The sequence below is a fragment of the Perognathus longimembris genome, chromosome 2 (genome assembly GCF_023159225.1).
Source record: "Perognathus longimembris pacificus isolate PPM17 chromosome 2, ASM2315922v1, whole genome shotgun sequence".
Taxonomy (NCBI): Eukaryota; Metazoa; Chordata; class Mammalia; order Rodentia; family Heteromyidae; genus Perognathus; species Perognathus longimembris.
This window is the reverse complement of record NC_063162.1, coordinates 8,519,969-8,546,652: the sequence shown is the minus strand read 5'-3', so window position 1 is coordinate 8,546,652 and position 26,684 is coordinate 8,519,969. Positions and strand designations below refer to the sequence as shown.

Below are 26,684 nucleotides of genomic sequence, written 5' to 3'. Positions count from 1 at the left end.
CGTTGGCCATTGGCCACTGAAATTCGCAACACTGGGAAATGCACTTCTCGATTCTGACAGTATCTGGATTGACAGAGGAGCAGATGGAGGCAAGAAGTACCTTTTCTTCTGTCAGGGCTGTCTTCAAGCACCTCCTGGAAGACAGGTTATTAATGCTCAGGACTTCGCCTTGGACTAGCTATTGATTTCTCCCTTTTACAGGTGTGGAAACTGATAAGGCCACAAAACTAGCAAGTGGCAAGCAAGACTCCCAACTCCTATCCCCTCTGACCCCAGCCACCGTGTCTCTTGTAAGAGGGCTGTGTGGAGAGGTCCGGTGGGGATGGGACACGGGGATGTAAGGGGGGAGGGGCTGGGACACAGGGGAGCGGGGACAGCTTGGGGCTCATGTATGATGGCAGCGCCTTATATTGAAAATGTCCATGGTGTCTTTTGTAGACCTCGCCCCGATTTCTTTTACCGCTGCTTTCCAGATGGAGTGATGAACTCGGAGATGCATTGTACAGGTGACCCAGACCTGGTGTCGGAGGGCCGCAAAAGCTTCCCCAGCATCCACTCCTCCTGTAAGTTCACGGTGCGTGGGGGGGGGGGGTGGCCCTCCGCGGCTCCCCGGCTGTGTTTCCTGGTCACTGTCTTGGTATGTGAATGTGAAGTGCGGCTCATTTTTTCTCACTCTGGGGTGGTCGGCTTGGAAATGAGATGTGCAGTAGGAGGTAGTAAGCCTGCTGAGGGGGGGCTCTGGAGTTTACACCACTCTGGACGTGTTGCTTGGACTCCTGGCCTCGGAATGATGAGAGCAGGAACGCCCGCTGCTTTAAGCCTCTGAGTGTGTGGTGCTTTATCGCAGCAGCCCTAGGAAGTAGATGGAGATTTGGATCTAGTACTTAAAAATTAGTGTGAAGGATTTGGCTTTAGAATCACGACGGGGACTTAGGAAAAACCTGTCAGCATGTGTACGCTGCTTTCTATGCCCCCTGAGAGGGGGCACGATGGTGCCCAAAGGTGTAATGTAGGGCTCAGGCGCCATTCCTGCCACTCAAGGCAGAGCGTCCATCTGGAATAGGACTCTTCCCGATTTCAAGATGGCATCACCGTTTGGGAAGGGCTGCTTGGTGGGGTGATTGCATCCTTGCCATCAGGAGTTTCTGAGCTGGCTTATTTGGAGGCTCCTGGAGTAGGATTCACCTGGGTCAGGCCTACGAGAAGCTTAGGCTCTAAAGAGGACAGTGCACTGTGCGTTCCCCAGGGACGGGGCACAGGGGTACAAGGGCATTTCCCATGGAGAGCTGTCTCTTATAGCATAATCTCACCTTTTGATCAGGTATTGACTCAACTTCCGGGAGAAGGACAGGTGTAAGGCACAAAAGCAGAAGCAAGCAGATAATGCCAAGTCAAGCTCTGAAGGAATGTGCGGGGGAGGGAGATGGTGCGGGGGAGGGAGATGGTGCGGAAGCTCACACTGGAAATTCCTGAGCGTTGCTGTTCCATGCTAGCTTGAGCAGAAACGTCTGCAAGACTCCATCTCCAAAATAACCAGCAAGAAGCTAGGCTTGAGCTACGGCTCAAGTGGTAGAGCACCAACTGAGCCAGCAAATGTGAACAAGTGTGAGGTCCTAGATTCAAACCCTAGGCCTGGAAGGAAAAAAAGAGAAAAGTGCAAAGTGTGTAAAGATGCGGGGAGGCCTAGAGCGTTGGTTAAAGCAGTAGTGTGCAGGTGACAGCACCTGGACCACATCCAGTAGCTGCTCGTTTGGTAAATGAAATTCTGTTGGGATGCAGAGATGACTGTCACTTTCAAATGGCAGGGTTCAGTTGTAGCAAAAGGGACACGGGACCCACAGAACTAAAACTATGTTTTATCTGGCCCTTTGCAGAGAGAGTTCACAAAACTTTGCAGGTGCCGATGCTGCCAACCAGTAGAATTACAGAACGTTCCTAAGCCAGGCACCGTGGTGTAGCTTGTGATACTAGCACTTGAGAAGCAAAAGAGGGTGATTGTGAGTTCCCGGGCAGCCTGGACTACATAGCAAAGCCCTGTCTCAAGATGTAACAAAGTAAAAGAAATACACAAATGTGGAATGACGCATCCAGATTGTACACGTGGATGACTCAGTGTGTGTGTGTGTGTGTGTGTGTGTGTGTGTGCACTTGTGTGCACATGTGCTAGTACTGGGGCTTGAACTCAGGGCTTGTTGCACTTGCATGGTATTTTGGTCACAGCGGGTATTCTCTCATTTGAGCCATGTCCTCAGCCCTGGATGTCTCATATTTTTACATATAATTTCATTGTTACTATTAGGGTGTTGTACAGAAAAGGTCATTACCCAGTTCACATAATGAATACATTTCTCTTCTGGACAATGTCACCCCTCCTTTGCTTTCCTCCAGTGTCCCCCTCCCATCCATGCAAACAAGTTACATAGGTCACTTTCCTTATAGTGTATACTGAATAGGGTTTCATTGTCCACCCCTCCTCCCTTCTTGTCTGTGCACCCCCTTGCTCCCCCAAGAAACAGAAAAAGAACACCTATACACCACTACCACCACCAACAACAACAACACCAACATAAATAACCCATGTTTCCATTTCCTGGTATTCATTTTGATAAGTAGTATTTTACATGTTTGGGAGAGTTAAGCCTTTGGCTCCCTCTCCTGCTGATATCCTCCTCTGGTCTGACTGTGTGTGAATGCCTGCTGTCAGGTATAGGGTATCATATCCAGTTGCATTTTAGATTTACCTTCCACATATAAGAGAAACACCAGCCATTTGTCTCTCTGAGCATGGCTTACCTCACTTAACATGGTTTGTTCTAGGTCCATCCAGTTCCCTGCAAATGACAAATGTTATTCTTTCTAATGGGTGAGTAAAATTCTGTTGTGTGTATGTACGACATTTTCTGGATCTACTCATCTATGCTAGGGCATCAGGGCTGTTTGCATAATTTGGCTATTGTGAATTGCACAGCAATGAATATGGATGTACACCAATGTCTCATTTTTAAACAATACTTTTACAGTAAAAGCTTGGCAATTGTTGTCCATTCTTAAATGGAAGAGAAAGTCTAAAAGGTATATCTGGCAGGCAACCAGCAGGTTCTTCTTGAGTCTTTACTTTCCATAGGTACTTGGCTAAGCACTTAGGGAGAAACTGAAGATGATCACGGCCGTGTTCTCCTTGCGGGCCAGGCAAACAACCCAGCCCGAAGCACCCAGCTCAGGGACTGAGCGCCCTGGAACCTCTGCTCAGAGGCTGAGGAGTTGAGAACTCTTAATTGGATGGCAGTGGCATCCAGAAGGGAAGAGCACTTTCTCCGGTCATTTTCCACCAGACAGTACACACAAGTTCTATATTAGGGGATGTTTATGCTGGAAGTGTGTTACTTCTCTTCTTTGGCTTTGGGTGGAAGTCGAGACAGTCATTTCCAGCAGGGTTCTCTGGTTTTCTGTGTTCCCGAGAGATGGCTGCATTGTTGCTTTGCTTCCCTCCCTCTCTCTTCCATGCCTCGCACCATGGAGCCCAGGCTAGTTTGGAGCTCAGGATCTCCAGGTACCGTGACTACTGGGCAGCTGCCAGCTCAGCTAGGACTCGGTGGTCACCTGAAGTTAATTAAGATGCTTTTCCTGTGCGTCTCATTCTTTACATCTCTGTTGTGATTACTCTATGGGTCTTTTTCATCTGGAACTTCCTGCTTGGTATTCTGTTTCTTCTCTAGAACCATTATTTGACAGAGGTTGAGTCTCCTAGGCTGATGTATTCATTATATTTTCCTGCCTATTGTCTTCTTGGAGGTTTTAAAAATCGGGTCTGCTAATCCTTCTATGGAACTGTCATTGTCATTATCTGCAGTTCTTTCTTCAGGCCTGATTTTAAAAGATTTTCCGGGTTGCTCTTCTTTCCATGGAAATCCTTTCCTTCTTGCAGGCATTACCTATCCTATGCCTTCTCCATGCATTTTGTACTTCTCTGTCCTTGAATTTCGGCCATCCTTAACTGTGTGTTCTTACTCAGGGTTGGACAGCTAATTGGACTGCGTTTGTGAATTGGGCTTCAGTGGGGGTGAGGGAGAATGGGCTGGCTCACTACCCTGCTTCCTTCAAGTCGACTTGTTGTAAAGGTTTATCACTTCCAGAAATACTCGGGGCAACAGCTAGACTGGGCTTTGCTAGCAACTGGCAACCTCAACTGAACCAAGCCTGACCCATGAAATTAGTCATCACCTTGACGGGCCTTCCTTTCTCTGCTTTGAAAGTCAGGATGTTCTGATGCCTTAGTTGTCCAGGATCCATTTGCTGCTAGGACCCTCTGTTGCTTTTGACAGCATCCTCGAGAGTGGCGTGCTCATGGGTGCTAATGGGTGGTTGCAGGTTGAGCGTCTGGGTATGTACTCTTGCTGAAGGATTCCAAATAGGCTTTAACTACGAAGTGGGAAATGATATCATAAGATCTCATTGATGCCAGGTTTAACTCCATCGAGCATGAATATTCAGCGTTAGAAGCCAGCTGCTACGTCTAGGCAGGCGTTTGCATAAAGAAAGAGGAAAACAGGAGAGCAGGGGAATTTGCAAAGTTCATTTTGTTTCCCCATCATCTTATGAAGTCACATTGCCACCAAGAGCTTCCCCTGGTTTGAAGGGATGCTTGAAAACTTCTTCCATTCTTCTTCTTCTTTTCTTAAAGGTAACCATACAACAGTTTATTTAGCAAAGAGAGAAAATGCAGGCATCTCAGAAGATTGAGCAGTGGACCTAGAAACTGGTTGTCTCGGATTCTCCTTTGAAGCACCGTGTGCAAAGGACATGGGCTGCGAAGGTCACTGGATTTTGTTGGGACGATTAGGGGGTCACTTTGTTGAGGTCAGCCTGGCTTGTGGAATTGCTCTTGTACCTGGAGGATGATACTAGGTTGGCCATCACACCAAGGCACACCTACACCCCACAGACTTGGCAAGAGGCTTTCCTAGCTTTATTTTCCCCAGCTTTCCACTGTTCTCCATTCCTAGCTCGCATGCTCATGGCAGAGGCTCTGAGAGTCACTGGCACTAATTGGCCACATCGTTCCACCTATCTAAAGACCCTTGTGCACACGGCAGGCCTTGCTCTCGTCTGGTCAGGCCCTGGAGGGACCGAAGGCTAGCAGCAGGGCCAGGCATCTCTTTTTCTCAGCCAGGGTTTTATTATCACCGCCTTCTCCTCATGGAGCCACTTAGACGTTCTTCCTCTGATTCCCACCGTGAGATTCTAATGCCACAGATTTTTCATAGACCTGCCCATGTCCTTCAAATAAAAGCTTCCACATCCACAGTTGTGTCAGTATCAAAGAGACATCAGCAAACTTGGCAAGGGCTCCTCAGTTGTTTTTTGTTTTTTTCCCTAATGACAGTTTGTTTTAAAATCAATGTTTATACTGCCTACATTTTATTTTTTAACTCCCCAAGAACCAGTTTTCGTTCTTCCCCCTCTCCCCGGGAATACTATCTTCGAGTTGAGAATGCATATGCTAGGTTCATAGGTCTTAACTGGACCTATTGACCCTTGAGCCCCTGAGGGACATTCCGCAGTGTCTGGAGACAGGTCAGGTGTCACAGGTGTGTCTGAGGAGCAGTGTCAAGCCCCCCCCCCACCACCACAGAGCTGCTGCTTGTCCCACAGTGCATAGGACATGATGAAGAATCGCCAGTAGAGACCAGGCTGAGACATCTTCTAGGGGCACTAGAAAGAATTCAGTGATCTTCATGTGCATGTTCATCCTCTCTTCCATGTTCCTGATCTGAATAACTGTAGTATTGTTAGAAAAGGATATTATTCAAAATACTTCTCACACTTTGCACACTTCCTGTAACAAACAACAAAAAGTCACCATGGTCAGACTCTAATTGAAGTCCAGTGCCTGCCTGCCTGCCTGCGCCTCATTTCTTCTTATCTCCCTTCCTCTCTTCCTTTCTTCTTTCTTTTCAGCTTCCTATTACAGGAAGGTCAAACATAGAAAAGCAAGCAGATTACCTAATGCATCTTCTCCTGTAAGTACAGCATTCTGTGTGCGATAGTGAGTCTTGGCTCTCCACTTCATTGGATGGAGAAGCAGCTAGAAGTGTTGTAAAGCACACTTCTGGGGTACCTATCAAGGAGTCTCCAGGACCCAGCCTGAGTGTGGGCAGTGACATCCCACTGACCAGGATCCTGGAGGGGAGGGACATAGAGGGAAGATGGAAGAAGCCAGTTAGCACAGGCCTTCTCTCTCTTGCTCTCATTGCCCTCTTGCTGTCTCTCACCTGCTCTTTGTCCCTCTCCTCCCCCTCCCTTGCGCTCTCTGTCTTCCTCTGTTTCCTGGCCACCATGATGTGACCAGCTCTGCCTCTCCACGACCCGGAAATGATGGCACTATGCTGGAAATCGCTGGAAAAGTGATTCTGGAACCGTTTCTCTTGGTTATTTGTCACAGGGAGCCAAAAAGGGTGAACACGGCCCTCTAGTTTCCTGTTCATTTTTTTTTTCCTAATGTGCTTCCCACCACCACTCATTGAGGATGACAGTGATTTCTTTTTACAGAAGTTGAGCTGTTAAAGTAAAACTCTGCTGAATGAAACCCATTGCAGCCATTCCCTAGCATGCGCCAGTCAGGTCTCTGCCCACCCTGTCCGTCTTCCTCTGTGTGGAGGCGGCCACACAGTTCACATTTACTTTCCTTCCCCTTTGCAAAAAGAATCACGAAAAAAATTTTAGATTGTGTCCGCTTGTTTAGAACTTTGTATACATGGAATCCTTCAGGGCATGCTCATCTTCATTGAAGAGCTTTTGCCAGTGAATAATGTCTTCAGATTCATCCGTGTTGTTACAAGGTATCAATGCTTTATTTCTTTTTATTGGTGAACATAAGTCATTTTAATGAATGATTTGTCACATAGCTTATCCATTCTGTCCTTGACATTTGCTTTGTGTTTTTTTTTTCCAGTTGTGAATTAATAAGCCCCTCTAAGCATTTCTGTATAATTTTTTCAGTCGGTGTGTTGCTATGCTGTGTTGGCTAAATACCTTGTGAGTGGCATTGTTGGGTGAAAAGTTATCATGAAACTGGTGTGTGCCTGTACCCTCATACTTTGGAGAATGAGGCAGGAGGATTGTGAGTTCAAAGCTAGCCTGGCCTCCATAATGAATTCTGGGATAGTCTGGGCTATACAGTGAGATCCTGTCTCCAAAAAGAAAAAAAAAGTTATCACTATGTTTAACATTAGAAGAAACTACCAAACCTTGTTACAGAATGTTTGGCAATGCATGAAAATTCCAGGGTCTCTCTACCTTTATTGACATTGGTGCTGTTAGTCTTGCTCATTTTAGTCATGTTGGTAGTTGTCTAGTGGGTTCTTGCTGTGGTTTTAATTTGTATTTCCCTGGTTACTATTAAAGTTCTATACCTACCTGTCTTTTGCATATTGACTGTTCATGTGTCTCCCAATTTGTATTTTAGCTAAGTCTTCTGCACTTATTTGTGTTTATAGTTATATGATGGAGTTTCTCTATATTCTGTTTATATAAGCCTTTTGTCATATAAATGTTTTGTGGATTATTTTCTCCCAGCATGATGAAGAGATTTGCTTATTTGTTTTCTTAATGGTGCCTTTTTATGAGAAGTCATTTTAAATTTTGATTAAATCTAATTGGCTACTTTTTACTTTTATGGTTATTACTTTCTATGTCCTAGTTAAGAAACACTTTCTTTTACTCTTAAATTCCAAAGTCATTTTAGCATCTTTTCTTTAAAAACTTTATAGTTGAGCTTTCACTTAGGCTTTCCAAAGACGTATACTGAGCTCTTCATAGAGTCTATTATCCTTCAGTTACTCTAATTGTAACCCCTTTCATGCCACCCAGTGTGTTTGCTTTTAGATTTATAGGCACATTCTTATTACCACAAATGAAGGAAACCATGCAACCTTTTTTTCCTCTGGGTCTGACTTACTTCACTTAATAGAATTACTACCAGGAAATGGGTACTTGCAAGAGGTGGGCAGAGTCAAGGGGAGAGGGATAAATGAAGGAAGGGGGGAACGAGGAAGAATGCAGTCAAGAAGTCTTTGTATCTACTACAAAATTAAGACAAATAAGGGAAGGGGTGGGTTGAAAGGAGGTGAAAATGTTGAAGGAATGACACAGATCAAGATGCATTGTATTCATAAACTGCTTTGTTAAGTGGCCAAAAAATTTTAGAATACATATTCTAAAAAATTAAGAATTCCCTTCCTGTGGTTGTATCCCCACTATCACTGTATCTCATCTGAGTACCCTGGATACAGTACATATGGGTATTAGAACTAGGGAAGGGAAAGGGAATGTCAAAATTGAGAGACAAAAGATAAAAAGACAAACCATTCCAAAAGCAACACTTGTAAAACTACTTGGTGTAAACCAACTGTACAACTCATGGAGGGAGAGGGAAAGGGGGAAGAGAGAAGTGGGGGAAATGAGGGAAGAGGTAACAAGTTGAATAAGAAATGTACTCACAGCCTTACATATGAAACTGTAACCCCTCTGTACTTCACTTTGACAATAAAGAAAAAAATTAAAAAGAGACAGTACACAAAAATATAATTTTTCAATAAAATGTAAACAACAACAACAAAAAAAGAGTAAGGGAAGGGGTGGGTTGAGAAGGGTGGGTGAGAACATTGAAAGCGGTGACAATGATCAAAACCACTGCATTCGTAAACTGCTTTGTTGAATAGCACCTCCTGTGTACAACTACTTAAAGACAATACAGATGTTCAAAAACTACAATCCCACAGAAACAAAAACTAAAGCAAACAACCAATACACAAAAAATAATTTTAAAGAAACTTTAGATAGTTTTGGTGTTTTGCATTTAGGCTTTTCTCAAACTAATTTTTGTTCATAATGTGAAATATAGTGTCACACATTTCATATTAATATGCAGTTTTTCGGTGCCATTTGTAGGCAAGACTCTCATTTCACTATAGGATTACTTTATTGCCACTGAGGAAAATTAATAGCCTGTAAAAGTGTGGGTCTGTTTTTGCAACCTATATAACTGCCCATTAGTCTATGTATCCATCCCTATGCAGCTCCATAGCTTATCTTGAACTCAGGTGGTTTTAGTTCCTTCATCTCTGTTGTTTTTTTCTCATGACTGTGCTTGGCAGTTGTTGGTCCTTTATTTTTACACATATATTTTGGAATCAGTTTCCATGTTTCTATAAGAAATCCTGCTAGGGTTGGGATGGAGATTATACAGAATCAATAGATTGTGCTGAGGGAGAATTGATTGATATTGATGTTCAGAGTTCTGGTCTACCAACATAGCTTGTTCCTCTGTTTATAAAGTTCTTTAATTTTTCTCAGCCATATTTAAAAAGAATAATTTTCGGTATAAAGAACATTTACAAAACTACCATTTTCACAGCCTTAGTGAAATAAAGTCCCCATGTTACCCAGTTCATTCATGTAAAGTATTTTTATGAGAATCCAATTCTAGACTATTTTTGCCTCCCATAAAGGAAAACCGGAATCCATTAGCTCTCCCTCCCCATCCCTCCTCCCCACAGACAAGCAACTACTCTCTACTCTTGGTTTTTATGGATGTGCTTCTACTGGACACTTCCCCAAAATAGGGGCTATGTGGTTCTTTGAAGCTGGCTTATTTCATGTAGCGTGAAGTTCTCAAGGTGTGTCATACTTTAGCATGTATCAGCCATCCATTTATTTTTATTGCTCAGTAATAGGCTGTTTTACATATGTACCCATTCTGCTTGGTTGGTGAACTAATTGATGGACACGTGGGTTGTCTCTGCTTTTGATTGTAATGAGTAATGCCAGTATCAATGTCTACGTAAAAGTTTTTGTGGAGCAGGCGGTTTGGTTTCTCTGGGGGCATTTCTGGAATGAAATGGAGGGGAGTTGAATGTGAGCTGGGGGCTCAGCTTTGAGGAGCCCTGCGCTCGGGTTCCATAGCAACCACACCGTTCTGTCTTCCCAGCGCTGCGGATGAGGGCTCTGGTGCGGCCGCGAGCATCTCTCAGCCCACTAGTACAACGTTACTGGTGGGATGAACTGGTTTCTGAACTAGGACTGTAATTCACATTTCCTTACAGACCAATGCTGCAAATCTTTTCAGGTGCTTCTTGGTAATTTTTAGCTTTGTTTGGGCGAAGTTTCTACTGTAAATCTTTTGCGTGCTTTTAAATGAGGCCGTCTTTTTCCCCCATGAGTTCTGTTTTCATTTCCTAAACAGAGACGTAAGATTTGCAAACATCTTCTCCTATTCTGTGGGTTGCATTTTCCCTTTCTTGACATTATTCACAGCAACAGAGCTTTAAATTTTCATGTGGTCAGGTTTGTTTTCTTCTTTTTTTGCCGTGTGTGTGTGTGTGTGTGTGTGTGTGTGTGTGTGTGTGTGTGATCTTGGCAAAGGTGGGGTTGCTCCAGGATTCATCTCTCTATTATGTTTTGTCTTATTGCTCCATCAATTACTGACAATAGGGTTTGAAGTTAGAACATCTTTGATTCTGATTCCCTTTTTTATTTTGTCAGCTTTTTCTTTGGATATTTTAGACCTCTGTTTATTGATGCATCCCATTTGAGATTTTTTTTGCCTCCCTGATATTCTGACCCTTTATTTAATCAATATTAAAATATCTTCTCTTAGTTATCCTATTCCTATTCACGATATACTTTGTGTGTATCCAAAATGCCTGCATCCATCAGTTGTGTGCTTTGATGAGCCCTTGATGATAGAATGGACTAAAGTCGTAAAGGAGTTGGATTTTGTGGTGATTTCCTCTCACCCACTGAGCTCTTGGGGGATATTTACAGGACAAACTGTAACACACACTTGAATGTGTACAAGTTTTATTTGTCCACTATACCTTAATAAAGATGGAAAAACAAAAAGGTGGATGTCACAAGACAGCACTGTTCTGTGATTCCCTTCTATGGAAGTTATTCCAATTCTGAGATGAATAACCATCCTTACCCAAGACCTTGCCATACAAACACTGTATTGTAGGCTCAGAACCATCAATCTGTCTGTCTGTGTCTGTCTCTCTGTGTCTGTCTGTCTGTCTGTCTGTCTGTCTCTCTCTCTCTCTCTCTCTCTCTCTCTCTGTGTATCCACACATTCATCTCCAGTAGGCATTTCCTTGAAGCAGTACGTTTTATTTTCCCTTCTTGGCGGAACTCATTAGCATATGTAAGTTCTTCCCTGGGGTCCTCCACTGCACACATTTCCTTCGGGCTTGCTTCCCTTTGCCTCACAGTGGGTCTGGGGCCCCTTCTCACCACTGCTAGCATCTACTTGGGAAATGCAAATTCATTTGGATGTCAGCCCAGCCAGCTTGCTTAGGGAATCACCTCCGCTGAAGGAAAGGGAAGCCCAGCCAAGTCGCTGCATCTTTGTGTGATTCAGACCCAGCTCCTTTCCTTCCGTCTGCTTTTCCGGTCTGATCAGATGCTCCTGTGCCAACGGCAGTGTTAGCCCTGGGGCTACAGAAGTAGAAGAGATGATGACATCCAGAGATGGAGATGATGACATTCTAGAATGATCATGTTCAGTCAGTTCCCGGCTCAGACTCTTCAGGGGCTTCCAATGCACTAAAAAGGACATGGAATCTTGGGCACTGTTTGGGCCTCTGTTGCCTTTCAGCCTCATGTCTTGCTTCCTTCCCCACATTGCTGTATTCCAGCCATGCAGGCCGCTGGAATGATCACACGAAGAGACATCACTCACTGGTCACATAGAATGTTCCATGCATGGTATTATTGCTTTAAAGGCCTTATCTCATTCAGCCGGGAAACTGAGTCTTGGAGATGATGGTAGAGCTGGCATTCATACTCAGATCCTCTCATGTCAGAACCCAACCCACTGTGCCCTCAGCATCAGGTGGTCGAATCCTTTTTTTTTTTTTTTTTTTTTGTCTCTGGGCCTGGGTGCCGCCCCTGAGCTCTTCAACTCAAGGGTGAAGCTCTGCCACTTGAGCCACAGCGCGGTTTTTTGGTGGTTACTTGGAGATAAGAGTCTCACGGACTTTCCTGCCTGTGTTGGCTTTGAACCACGATCCTCAAGATCTCACCCTCCTGAGTAGCTAGGATTACAGGCGCCAGCCACTGGTACCTGGCAAATTCCTTCCTTTTTGGTTGATGCCTTTATCCCCTCCCGCCTTCCCACATACTGTCACACAAGTTCTTAGAACACTTGGTGCATCCTTCCGCTTCTAGTAGAAGAAAACTGTAGGTGAACATGGCCAACTGTCCAGCCCCTCGGCCGTGGAGGCGAATGCAAGCCTCACATTATTCAGGACTTTCCTCGGTCCCTTTGCCTTTGTGCTGTGTAAGCACTCACGATCCTCTTCAGTGTCGTGACACCAGCTTCATAGGGGGTCCAAGACGCCAACTGTGGGTGTGGAAGTCTGTGAGGCACCAGGCCCAGGTGGAGGTGCAAGGTGCCCTGTGCATGACCGAGCCCTCTGTCTCCTGCAGTGCTGGCCCTCCGCTCCCGACTCTAAAGAGCGAGGGCGTGAGCATAACTCAAGGCCTGGATGAGCGAGGGGCCTTTCTCCTCTGAAGCTCTGGGCTGGGCCTTGGGAGAGCTGAGACCCGCCAGCCTCTTCAGCCCACGGCCTTGTGTCAGGCCTTCCTGGCGTGCACAGATGTTCTCCAGGGACTCTATGCTATTGTCACCCATGAATGGATCCAAGCTCCGGCACGATGTCAGTTCTCTCTCATCAGGTTGTCTCCCTCAGCCTTCTGGGTTATGAGGCAGGAAGGCAGGTCCCAGCTGGCCCTCCCGCCTCATTTACCTGCATGCCGGGTGACCACGGGCGCACTGGTGGAGGGAGGCATCCTCCCCTGTTCCCACAGAATCCCTGACTCTGTGAAAACTTAAGATGCACATGCAGCCTTTCGGTCATATTTCCGAGCATTTGGCCTGATATTATTCACCACACTTCACAAATAAAGCAAGATTCCCCCCCCCCCACCAGAATTCTTCCTTCCTAAAAGAGAAGAGGTATGCTAGCACTTGAAGACTGTGGTTAGAGCAAGGGGCCAGCTGATGCCCAGCCATGAGCCCCCATGGTAGCTTATGCCAGTGTGGCCAAGGCACTTTCCTTCCTCCCATCAGAGACAACCTGAGGCGCGGGGCCAAGCGATTGGAAGCGGGCCTCCCTCCTTCACTGGGCACCGCTCGGGCAGTGGACATCCTGAACAAGATGGATAGCGACAGACATTCAACAAATCATTACAGTGGTGGCCATTTAATTATGATCCTAATGTATCTGCAGGAAGAAAATACATAATGCATACATAATTAGACTGTCTGTCTGATGTCACCAGGGAATCTGGGACAGTTCCTTCTGAAGAGAGTGAGGTGAGGCCAGGACAGGAGGAAGTGAGGTGCAGAGGTGATGGGCAGGAGGAAGTGAGGTGCAGAGGTGATGGGCAGGAGGAAGTGAGGTGCAGAGGTGATGGACAGGAGGAAGTGAGGTGCAGAGGTGATGGGCAGGAGGAAGTGAGGTGCAGAGGTGATGGGCAGGAGGAGGTGAGCTGCAGAGGGGAAGAAGCCTGGCCCTGTGTGGGCACCGGGGAAGGATGGGGACGTTGCTACGGAGGTGATGGGGAAGGGGTGCAGAGCACACAGCTCATTCCAAGATGCTCACGTCTGGCCTAAGACTGCGGGCACACATTCTTCCTTCTTTCTCGGTAGGTTGAGAACCACATATGACTGATAAAAAAAAAGAAATCATGCCTTTTTAAGACCTCCCCTGGGAGCAGAAAGGATCTATTTGCTTTCCTAATCATTATGAGAGAACGCATGATTTTCATGTGTAATCATTGGGTTGCTCTCCATATAATTCATATATCTATATTGTACTTAAGTAGATTGCTATATATTGATTATGACAGGGAAATAGTTTGTGTGTTTGGCTGGCTTATACTCCTTCTAGGAACCCATCTTATGGCGGGGCAGGAGCCTCCCCCTCCCCCTGCCCTCACCACCCTCTATGCCTGCCATACTAGAGGCTGGGGCATGTCCTTGCATTCCCTTTGGGACTCCACTTGTGAAGAACAGATTCTCCCATCTCCTCCGGACCTAGCCCAGCCTTTTGCCCTTGTAGGGCCTGATGAGCAGTAGATAGGCTGAATTGTTGAATTCCCACAAAGAAGAAACCCAGCCAAACAGACACGTACATGCTGACTATCAGGAAGTCCACTGGTTTGCAGCATTGTGTAGTCCAGCCAAGAAGAATCAAGATCATTGTATTGGCAAGTTCTAGACTGCTGCTCAGGTCACCTCTGCTCAGAAGCTTCTAGAGAAGGAGGGAGGGGGAGTATCATTCCTAGCTGGGGGTTCCCCCTGAGCTTTGGAGCCGTGATAGCTGCTAGGATGCTGGTGCATCAGGTTTCTGTAGACCACCCACAGCTTCCTGCAGGCAAGCACACCATGGTGTGTTCTGGACAGCTGCTAGTTTGCCTTCCTGGGCTTGCTCAGCGGCAAGCTTTGGGACTTGCCTTTCAGTGTCCAGTCCCAAATCCATTTGCTCTTATCATTTCCTAGTCCTCAAGATAACTAAATCCCAAATAGCTCCAGGCTTCCTCTTCATTAGACAAACAACGTCATCCAACATGCACGGTGCCTGCTCATGACCTGTTTTCGTCTTCCCGCTGTTACTTCCTTTGCACGCCTGAGGCTCAGCTGCACCACGCAAGTGTGGTGTCTTTGAAGGAATGAGATCCTCTGCCTTTTCTCCTGGACATAGTCTCCTGCTTTACCCCATTCGCCCTGCGTGCCTTTGGCCTCTGCTTCCTTTTACAACTGGGTTTCAGCCAGTAGCCGTCTTTTTCCTTCTTGCTTATATTTCCTCCAGCACTGCGCCCCTGTTCTTGCCAAGCAGAGTTGGGCTCAGGGCGTTGCTCATGCCCCTCACTGAGCCCTAGGAGTGATAACCCAGCTTGAGGGAGGGCTGGAGGAAGGCTGGGCTCTCCTCCACCTTTTAAGTCTTCCCTGAGAATGAAAACCTGACCTGGATCCCACACCTGCCCTCCTCCTCCCCACCTTCTGCCTGGTGCCGCCTTCCTCCTCAGCCCTGGCCCTTGGGATGCCAGGGATCCAGAGCTCTCTGCGATGAACTCAGCCTCAAGAACATCTGTATCTGTCTCACCATTACGTGCTAATTTCCCTAATAATTCATTCAGGAATTCTAATCTGGAGATTTTCCCAAACCTTACTTAAACCTAATTGAGTGTTCGCTCCTGCCTCTTGGGAGGAGGGCCCGGCCCCTCTTTTCTGGTCCTCACAGTTCTGGCCCTAGTCTTTGGCTCCTGCTCCTCTACCCCGCCCCTTCCCCCCCATCCCTACCCTACGGCAGCATCCTCTAGGCCTTTCTCTGTAGTCTACTCTGCCTAACACAGAGCACATTGAGAGAATAAATTCACATGTTGTCTACCTATTTGTCAGGGACAGACTCATGTTCCAGAGCCTTCCTGGAATCCTCCTGCGATGTGATTCCTGTGAAACCTTTAGCTTTCCCCTGTCATCTTTCTCACGTCCCTGTGGAGAATGGTAAGAAGGCGGCTAAAGAACACAGGAGTTGTCAGCCAGCTGTATATTTGAAAGTGATGAAGAATTAAAAGCACAGTCCTGTGATGGATTTTTAGCACTGAATCATTTATTACATGGATTGCATAGCAGATGAAACAAATCATGTTCATTCACAAGAGGTAGATCAGACACCAGCCCCAGTATTTTGCTAGAATTCAGGGACAATCAATGTCACATCCTTTTGAACTAAAATAGCTGTCCCTGAAATAGTTGCCTTTTATTAATCTCTAAAAATGGTGTGCACGATAATGGAAAGATATTTTTCTTCATTTTCTAAAAGAAGGCACTCAGTGAGAAGAAGGTCCTGAAATAAATGTTTAGCAAAAGCTTGATATTCCTTGACCCGGAAGAAATACATGTCTTCCATAAAAGTGTCTAGATATTAGAGGGCACTGCATTGCCGGTGAGCACCTCTTATCAGAGACCAGAAATGTGTGATTTTGATCAAACATTATAGTGTAAACTTGCAAGTGGCATTTTTTTTTTATCTTCAGTCTTTTGAACCTAGAGTTGGAAATTTTAAAGCTCCTTAGTTTAAGTAAACATTGCACCAATCAGGAAAGTGCAGGGTTGTTGCTCACTCCATAAAGAGCTCCATTCATGTATTTATGTAAATCTTCTCTTCAAAAGGTATTATGAAAATGCAAAGACAAGTCACAGACTGAAGAAAAATATTTATAATTCATGCATCTTATAAAGGATTTGTAGACTCATCCATAATATACAAAGAGTTCCTACAGACAACCAATAAAAATGAGAGAGAAAGACTTACACAGAAACTGTGTCATGGAAGATGTGTGTATGATCAGTAAGCACAGAAAAAGAGTCTTCATTATGTGTTAGGAAAATGCAGATGAAAATTAATATGACATCACCTCACGACTATAGAACTAAATTAAAACAAACCCATTAGACCAAGTGCTGACGGCCGTGAATTCATGTGGAACTCTCATATATTGAAGATGGCTAAATAATTTTGGTAAAACCATTTTGCAAGTTGATTTTTACTTTCTTGTAAAGATGAATCGTGCTTGCCCCGCTCAGGAGATCCATTCCTAAGGACTTATCCAGGAGAAAGAAGAATTCTTTATTTGTGCAAAATATGGAATAGCATCTTTATTCCTAATTAGTCCAATAGGACTAATGTTTATGAATAGGAGACTGGATAACACCCAAAAAGAAAAGAACCCCATATGGTTATGTATGGCCACAGAGATGAATGCAAAGATATTATCTAGAAAAAAGCCAGACAGAAGAAAGTCTGTGTTATAGCACTGAGCTCATGTGAAGTCTAAGGATAGCAAACCCCAGTCTATGGGCTAAGAAGCTGGGCGCCTGTCCTGAGGGGAGGGGGCGCAGACCTGGGAGAGGTCAGGCTGGAAGGGCTTAATGATAGCTCAGATGGTGGAAATGTTCAATAGCTTTGCATGAGTGTTGGCATTGGTACTTAAACCTATGCATTCCAGTGCACATGAATTTGCAAATGACTGGACCAAAAGCAAACAGTGTGTGTGTGTGTGTGTGTGTGTGTGTGTGTGTGTGTGTGTGTGTATTCAGGAGTCTCAAGGGCATGGAAGAGCAGCCCCACCATCGCTGAGGGACTTCTCATAGTATTTGCTTTCACTTGAAAAATAAACTGGCCATGAGCTGTGACTCCATCAAGTGGTATTTGTAACCATGTTCCAGTTTGGGTCTGGTCACACATGACTGTAATCCCAGCTACACAAGAGGCACAGATGGGAAGACCATGGTTCTAAGCCAGGAAAAATAAAATAAACCAAAAACCTAGCAATACCTTCTATCAGAAAATAAGCCAGGTGTGATGGGGACAGAACACATCTGTAATCCCAGCCACTTGGGAGGTGGAGTTAGGAGGATAATTCTGAGGCCCTATCTGATCTCCTCCTCCTCTTCCTCCTCCTCCTCCTCTCCCCTCCCAGGATTGAATGTGGGGATTGCTTCCCATATGCTAGCAACACTGTACACTGAAGGTCACCCTCCGCTGGCCTCTCTAGCGAGGGCCTTCTCATCACAGCCTCCAGTGCGGACCCCTCCCCTGGCCACTGTGTCTGAGGCTCTTTGTAGAGCTCCCTCCTCCTCGTCTCTCAGATACACATCAAGTACGGTCTGTTTGTGTCTTATGGTTCTCTCCTCCCAGAACCTATTTATTTGTTCATTTCCTAACACTTTTTACAATCTGTCATGATTTTTGTCTCTGAGTTTCCTAAGACCCCATACAGAGTTTGATGTCAACTCACTTGGTTTATTTCCTCAAAGCCGGCACACTACCACTTGAGCCGCACCTCAACTTCTGGCTTTTTGCTGATTAGCTGGTGATAAGGGTCTCTTGGATTTGTCTGCCAGGCTGACTTCAGACCTTGATTCTCAGATCTCAGCCTCCTGAGTTGCTGGGATTACAGGTGTGAGCTACTGGTGCCCAGCTGTGGTATTTTCTTGTTTGTTTTATAACCAAATTTGCTGAATCAATGACCTGTTCTAGCATTGCAGAACACAAACCTCCTGCCATTGCTGAGTCTCCCCTCCTGCATCAGCTAAGAGATTGTGCATATTTTGCGAAGGTTCAGAAAAATGTAAAAATCAGAACTTGGATGATTTATTTTTTTGACAATGGTTAATCATGACTCATGTCATACAAACTTGAAAATAAAGATAAAATACTTTGGTTGCAAAGTTTTCTTTTTTGGGGGGGTGGGGGGAGCCAATCCTGGGACAGACATTGTGCTCTTGTTTGGTTTGGTCATGGCTGACGCTCTACCACTTGAGCCACCCCTCCAGTCCTGCATTTTGCTGGTTAATAGGAGATGAAGTCTTGCAGACACTTTCTGCCTAAGTGGGCTTCAAGCCTCGATCTTCTAAGTCTCAGTCTCCTAGGTAGCGAGGAACACAGGGATGAGCCACCAACGCTCAGCTTGTTATTAAGTTTTTCAGGAAGAAAACACCTACATGGATCATCATTTGTTGCTTTCTTCAGTGACTACAGAACAAAAAGAAAACAGCAGCAAAGCCTGATTTGGAAGAAACAACCTGGCCAGCTTCATTTCTTCTTCATTTTCCCCATTAGAAGCCTCGAATGTTCCCTGTGCACTCTCTTGCTAAATCAATGTTTTCAGAATTCCCATTGGCTTGAATTTTCTAATCTGAGAAATCAATCGAGTGCTTCGGGAAAGTGCCAGCGCTCATTCTCTCTGATCCTCCAAACGCCTCTTGTAATTAAGCCTTCGTTGGGGTTCATTGCACCTGAATAATGAAGAGATGTTTCAGCAGGCTTCTTTGGTTGGTGTTTGTCTGGGGAACACTGCTTCTGTTTTCTGGTTAACCAAATCATTGTTATAAAAACGCAGTTTAAAAGTCTCCATCATTACAAGTCTTATTTGTCTCTGAAAACCAAAAGCAGCACTTTCTGTGGGCACGCAGAGTCCGGGAGTGCACTGGACGTTTCTGCGCTGACGTCATGCAGCTTTTACTCTGAAGCGTGAGCTGGGAAGCATTGAACTTGTGGCTCCTTGTTAAAGGGGTCTGACCTTCCTGATGATGAGATGTATGCCTGTGTATCCCCTGTCATTAAACAGTTATATTACTATCTAATTCTGCATTTGTTTCTTGAACTGTAATGATTATCTTGGCCTCCTGTCATTGTTTAAAAAAGGTAATTAGTTAACAGGAAAATCTATGTACAAAAGCATAAATAAAAGCTAGACACAGTGGCTCACGCCTGTAATCCAAGCTACTTGGAGACTGGGATTGGGAAAATCACAGTCCGGGGCCAGTCCAGATACAAAGTTCACGAGACCTCGCCTCAGCAGAGAAGCCTGGATGTGGTGGCTTGCATCTATCATCCCAGCCTCAGCAGCAAGGGCAAATAGGAGGATCATGGTCCTAGTTGGTCCCAGCACAAAGCAAGATGCTATCTCAAAAATAACTGGAGAAAATAAGGCGATCTCCCAACATTGGCTCTCTAGTCAGCTTTCTCACATATGCTGTTTAATCTATCTCATTTTCCACTTACAGAGATCCTCTTTGATTTGTAAAATAGTTTCCTCATTATTCCTTTATCCTGCTTGCCCTCCTCATCCTCACACTTTTCTTTAGTTTCTTTTTTTTATTTTTTGGCCAGTCCTGGGCCTTGGACTCAGGGCCTGAGCACTGTCCCTGGCTTCTTCCCGCTCAAGGCTAGCACTCTGCCACTTGAGCCACAGCGCCGCTTCTGGCCATTTTCTGTATATGTGGTGCTGGGGAATCGAACCTAGGGCCTCGTGTATCCGAGGCAGGCACTCTTGCCACTAGGCTATATCCCCAGCCCTTCTTTAGTTTCTTGAAGTCAATAGTTATTTTCTATCCATCGCCTGTTACTTACCCTGCCTGAAGTGATCCTGAGTCTATCGTCATGTTGCTCTGAAATCGTTGTGTTTAGGGTTTCTTCTGGGTTTTCAACTTTCTCTAGAATTTTCTCCTTGAGAAGTATTTTGATGACTGGGTTGAAGTTGAATTTCTTTTCTTTTGTTTTTTCAGTTGTGGGGCTTGAACTCAGGGCTTGGGCGCTGTTCCTGAGCTTTTTTGTTCAAAGCTAGTACCCTGCCACTTTGAGCCAGAGCACCACTTCCGGTTCTGTGGTGGTTCATTGGACACAAGAGTCTCATGCCCTTTCCTGCCTGGGTCGGCTTTGCACCAGAATCCTCAGATCTCAGCCTCTTGAGTACCTAGGATTACAGACATGAGCTATGATACCAAGCTTTCTTTAGACAAGACTTTTCTAGCTGCCTAAGATAGTGATCGGCTTCCGGCCACTCAAAATTAATTTTCCACTTAGAGATACTTGGAGACCACCTGGGAAGCTCGCATTAGACAGGGGAGCCATGACAGTTGGCTCAAAATTACAAGACCTCTCTGCATAGCGCAGAGAGCACTGGCAGGCCAGTGTCTGTGCTGTGCGCCTCTGCAGGGCAGGTCTCTGTTCAGACTTCCCCAGCAGATAGTGTGGGCTTTGCTGTGCTCTCTATCTTGCACGGGAGACTCTCTTCTTGCCTCCTGTCCCCTGTGAGACATCCAAGCGGGAGTTCCCGGTTTGTAGGTCTCTACCCTCAGGCTCTGGGCTCACCCGGGTTTGACTGTTTCCCTTATACCTGAAGATCTGTCTCTTTTTGTTTGGGAGAACCCAGCTTTCATGAATTCTCTCTTTCTCTTCGCTCTTTGCATTTTATCTTATAGATGGTGTTGTCTCATGTTTTAATTCTGGCCTGATTTTTTCCCCTTCACAAAGTCTCCAACCTATGCATAGCTTAGAATTTCAGAATAATGGAATAACCTTTGTATTAACTTTCCATGTAAGTGCATGCCAGTACTTTTGCTTCCCATCCCTTCTCCTAGCTCAGCCTTTCTCCCTTCTGCCTAAAATAGGATCTGTGTTTCAGAGCTTTGTTTTTGTATTTTAGCCAACATTTAATGGTTGTAAGCAGAAGTTATAGTCTTCTACACTTCTATAGACAATGGCGCGGGGTCTGGGAGTTGTGAGGTGTTGTTACTGGGTTGGAAAGGAGGAACTGAACTAGTGGAGAAGCAGAGAGGCCCGGCTTTGATTCTATATCTACCATTTCTAGTGGTCCATTGCCTCAGCTTTCCTAATAGTACCTTGCATCTGTATGTTGCATGTCTGTTTACAAAATGCTTTTGCAAAAAAAGCCTTTTGAGAGTTGTTGGGACCCATGTCTGTGTCCCACTTGGTGAGCAGAAACCATTGTGGGAGACACCCCACTGATTCAAGTCCTTCAAGTCCTCCAAGAGGTCTATTTTTATGACAATGTTCACTTGGATTAAATGACTTCAGGAAAGCCAGCAAGTAGATTTTAATTTGCTGCCTGGGGCAGGGCACTGCTTAGACATTATCTTTAGAGATTTTGAGCCCAAAGCTGGCTTTCTGGATGAAGTCCTTTGATCAATTAGTGGTGTCTGTGAAGGTCACAGAGATGAAAATGAGACACATTTGCTGCCCTCCCTGCAAGTTAAAATGGGCCCCTAGACCAAGAAATCCGCAGCCCTCGTATGAACATAGCTGGGAGGTGCTGTAGTTTCTTCAGTAACTGGAACAGAGGCGTAGCCTGGCTCAGGACATAATGTCAAGTTCATTTCCTCCCCCTGCCCCGTGCACTGTGTAATACTTTGGAGAGGATTTGACCTCCGACCTCTATGACCTCATGGCAGGGGCAGCATCCAGTATAGACATTCGCTGTGGGTCAGACATGGCACGGTGTGTGTGTGGGGGGGGGTGCAGGTAGTTCGCATGCAAAGGCCCCTGGGATCCACTTTCTGAGCTCTGACCAAGGCTTTCAGTGGTGGGATTTGAAGGGTTGTTTTTCCCCTGATAAATCATATAGCTGATGCTACCTGATCTCATAAAGGACGGGAGGAATGCTGGAGTGGGGGAATTCTTTAGAAGAGAGCAAGCAGTGGTAGTCAGGACCCTAAGAACTTCCCCTGTAGCCCAGGCACCCCGAGTAGAGGGAACGAGGTAAACATCTCGGCAGGTCAATGGCTACTACTGCCTTTTGGGGTGCTCCTCAAATATTCACATTACTCTTCACATCTCATCACCAGACTTATGCAGTGTGAAGGCCCATGGAGGCAAACTAAAATCTTTTTCGTGGAAATATTATCTTTATTGGAATCCTGCCCAGGCGCTTATCAGCTGCCCTCAAAACATGATAGGGAAAGGTAATTTCTTCATTTTGAAGTTGTTTTTCTTTATTCTTACATTTATATTTCAGAACATTGTGGTGGATATCAAGGCTGAAGACAAGAGGGGTTGGTCTGAGGATTTAGACCCTCTGTGGATTGGGGTGCTTTGCTTGGGGTGCAGCCTGTGTCCTGTGTTTGTGATTGCTTGCTGCCTACAGCTCTCTCCAGGGCAGGAAGAATATTTTCAGCTCCTGATAAGCATATTTCCACAAGCCTGTCATGGAGTGAGGGAAACCACACAGCTCCTGATGTTGAAAGATCTTTCATTCTCTTGGCTGGGTGCCCGTGGCTCACGCCTATAACCCTAGCAACTCAGGAGGCTGAGATCTGAGGCTAATTCATAGCCATCCAAGCCATAAAAAGTCTATAAGACTCCATTTCCCTTTAACTCTCAAAAAACTGGGCTGGAGATGTGGCTCAGGTGGTAGGTCACTGGCAATGAGCAAGCAAGCCAAGCTATCATGAGAACTTGAGTTCAAATCCTGGCACCAAAAGAAACCAATCTTCTGCAGAGACTTCTGCTTGCCACTGGCTGCTCCCAGGACCCCTGCCTCCAGTTGGGGGACGAGAGGATGGCCTCCTCCTTCCCAAGACGGCTTTCTTCCCACAACTTGGTCTTCCTTTGCACTCTTTGTGCATTGTCCCTGAGCTGGCAAGTTTCCGGAGCAAAATCTTCTTTAGAGACATAACGGTGAGATTCCACAGAGAAGTTTAATCTATTCTTCTCACCTCTGATGTCAGCTTTAGACCAATGAAGAGATTTGGATTGAGTTTCAGAAATGACAAACCTTGTCCAAGTTCACCCAGGTAGGAAGCTCTGGCATCAGGATTCCTCAGACTCCGTCCCCCCACCCCACCCCCTCTGTGTGATGGGGCATTTCCCACTTGTAGGTAAATTGGTCTCCACCCCTGAGTAGGTGCAGCTGGTGGCGGAGGGGGTGGGGGCAGGGGACGTCTTAAGATCATGGTACATCGATGGGGTTGGAGCCTCCAGGTCTGCTTGGCTCCTTGGCCAGGGGGCCGGGATGGTTTTCTCCATCCCTCTGGATGGGACAGTCAAGTGGCAGTGATTTTAAGAGCTCCAGACTCAGCCTGCCTTCCCCAAGGTGTGGTGGGCCCACCTCCTCTCCTCTGTCCTAGCAGATGGCTTTCCCATCTCAACACCGCACCAGTTCTTATGCAATCGAGACAATGAGGGCAGAGTAAGTAACTCTGCAGGAGACTGTTGGCACCTCTGACCATGCCTGCCATCCCAGGCAGCTCTACACCGGGCTGAGTGGATTCGACCCCAGGGCTCCAGGCAGTTGAGGTTCTCATGAGCCCACTTCTGTCATCTAAACTCCAGTCCTGCTGCTTCCAGAAAATTGCCTTATGTTATTCCAGGTTACTTCCCCTCAATTAACAGGGAAGGGACTGAACTCTATGCATCTTCCCTTCACGTGAGTTCAGCCCAGCTTATGGACGCCCTTTAATAAATAGGTATTGAGAGATGGATGAACAGATGGTTATGACTCGCCACCGGTCCAGCCCTTCTCTCACCCAATTCTTATTCAACTCCCCACTCAACTCTTGTCCTTAGAAGAAATATTAAAGGAATTACTGGTGTGAAATTCACAAAATGTCAAGGATTTTGAGAATTCCCTTTATTCCAGAAAGTGCAGAATTTTTATCTTCTCTGTCAGACAATAACCCTCACTAATGGATTGAAGGTGAGATTTAAAAAAATAAATCACTGTTGAATCTATTTTGCAATATACAGCAAAAGTTTCCCCTTGAAACTTAACGCTGTTTGGGCAGCTTTATCACATGCTGCTGGCCTTCTATTGCTAATTTCATGAAGTATTCATAACTGTCTCTCCTTATCCTGTGTTTGATGACCTAAATGGTAGTTGTACTAATGACCACTTGCATGTAGGAGTTAGGATCATCTTTTGTTCTGCTTTGACAAATGAAACAAATGTCAGTAGTTTAAGAATATTCATGAGTATAGTTTTTCCTGCAAAAGAAGAGAATGGGGGTCTTAGGCTGACACCATGAATGGAGAGACTAGGAATGAAACTGCAAATTGAGACTCCTTGAAGTGTTTGGGGGCACGTGCACATTCATATAGGTCATTGACATTGCTTCTGAGACTCCAAGAGACACCCTCAGTCATGAGTCATTAGGCAAAGACAAGGCCTTCTGGATGCCTGGCCCTCTCCTCTGAGAGGAGCCATGTTCTTGGCAAGTGACCGAGGACAGATACCTGCGCTGGCAGGAATACAGAGCCCACACTCATGTGGTGGACCCCTTTGGAGGAGATGCAGATGGGTGAATTGTCTCCAGTGTTAGTCCTCACCACTCCCAGTTATCCCTCAATAATGAGGGCAGGTATTGGGCTCCGTTTTCCTTCACAAATGAACCGCTGAGTTCTTTCAGAAAGTGATGTGTTTTGGATCAGTGGGCCTGGCCTAGTAGTAGATAGACCAAATGGATGTTCTGTGGTAGGAGTGTTAACTCTAATACCCAACAGTCTACTTGTGTTCACTGTATGCCCACCCTCGGCGGACATGCTATAGCACCACCATCTGCCTCAGCCTCGCATTTTAGAGAGGAAACTAAATCCTAGAAAGGAGAAGCAGCTTGCTCAAGATCATGTATGCTGGTAATGACAGAGCTGGTCAGTTTTGGTTCTTAATTGAGCTGGAAGTTAGGCTTGCATTTAAAGGAAAGAAAATGAACTATACGACTTGTGGGTGGGATGGGAGGGAAAAACTGGGAGAGAATGAGGGAAAGGGGTGACATTGTCCAAAATTCCCTTGCCTGATTTATGTAACTGTAACCCTTCTGTTTAGTAAGGATTTTTTGATAATAACAAAAAAGGGAAGACAGATTCTCACTTGAACATCATCTAATTTGATCTAGGCTAGAATGAAAGGCTTCACGATCACCACAGAGCTCACCTGTGTGTGTGTGTGTGTGTGTGTGTGTGTGTGTGTGTGTGTGTGTGTGTGCGTGTTTCAAGAAAAGAATGCCATGCTGTATGGTTAGAGTTGGAAAACATCACTTACCTTCCTGGTTTCTTGTGCTCTCAGATGAAGTTGGATCTGAGCTTGGTGGCTTGAGAGTTCCAGAACCTCAGGGCAGGGTAGTTTATGGGCAGGTGTGCCCTGTGTTCTCACAGGAGGCATCCTGTTGATTCATTGTGGCTCAGTGGAGTCTAATTCTGACTCTGTGGTCATTGCCAAAGCAGAAGTGCAAGGGACCAGAACTTCCCATTGCTCAGACATGCCTCTCAGGCCAAAAGGAATCACTTCAGTAGTCCTTTGTCAAAGAACATTATGTCAGTTCAATAACTGTATCAGTATCGGGGAGAAAGTGACAAGCATAAGGTTCAGCATGAAATTGGAGCTTCATCCTACCTAGGGAAGTAAAGCACAGGAATTGAACTGTGCAAAGGCCGGTTAGCACATGTTGAAGAAGGCTGGCGGTGGCTGATGCCCGTAAACTCTAGGCGGTTGCACTCAGCCTTTGTAAATGCCTGTGAAAAGTCAGGCAGGGGCGGCTCACAACTGTAATCCTAGCTACTCAGGAAGTTGTGATCTGTGTGTGTGTGTGTGTGTGTGTGTGTGTGTGTGTGTGTGTTTACTGGGACTTGAATTCAGAGCCTTTCACTTTTGCTAGACTTTTTTTGTGTAAGGTTGGCACTCTACCGCTTGAGGCCACATCTCCACTTTTGCCTTTTCTCTGGGGTTTAATTGGAGGCAGGAGTCTCTGATTTGCCTGCCTTCGAAGCAGAATTCTCAGATCCCAGCCTCTTGAGTTGCTAGGATTACAGGCACAGGCGTACACCATCAGCACTTGGACTTCATTGACTCTTCACAGCTCTTGTTTGTTTTCCTGAGATGCCAATTTGGCAACCCCTTCAGGTAGCCTTCTCCTTGGAGTCTAGTCTTGAAGACTTTTGCCCATAACTCAGCAAAGCCCCAGAGATAGTGTTTTTCTACCCTCCACACTTGGAATAATTAGGTGGAAAAACCTGCTAAGCCGTCTGAGTTGAATAAAGTCCATTATTCCTCCTGGAAGAGCTCAGAATGGGGCCAGCAGTGTTGGGTGCCAGCTGCCCAGCCTTTCTCCCCATTCCGGTACCCCAAGGGAGGATGTAAATGAAGAGACGGAACAGAGCAGAGTGCATTTGGATGGGAATGAAGAAGCTCTTGCACTTGCTAGGATGGTGGCCAAATGGAGCTACGTCAGAACACTTAATCCCCATCCGTCCTGGCAAATAATCCAGAAGGGGCATGGGCAGTGTGCTATCTTGCATGGTCTTTGCACAATATCTAATAGG

At 45.7% G+C, this 26,684-nt stretch overlaps 1 protein-coding gene across 1 annotated transcript in view; it reads left to right on the top strand.

The window, feature by feature from the left end:
• Positions 1-26,684, top strand: part of Plpp4 (phospholipid phosphatase 4) — an 82,643-nt gene that overhangs the window by 45,648 nt on the left and 10,311 nt on the right. Inside the window, exon 5 of the mRNA XM_048334881.1 lies at positions 439-563. Coding sequence (XP_048190838.1) covers positions 439-563 — 125 coding nt within the window. The remainder of the gene's footprint in view (positions 1-438; positions 564-26,684) is intronic.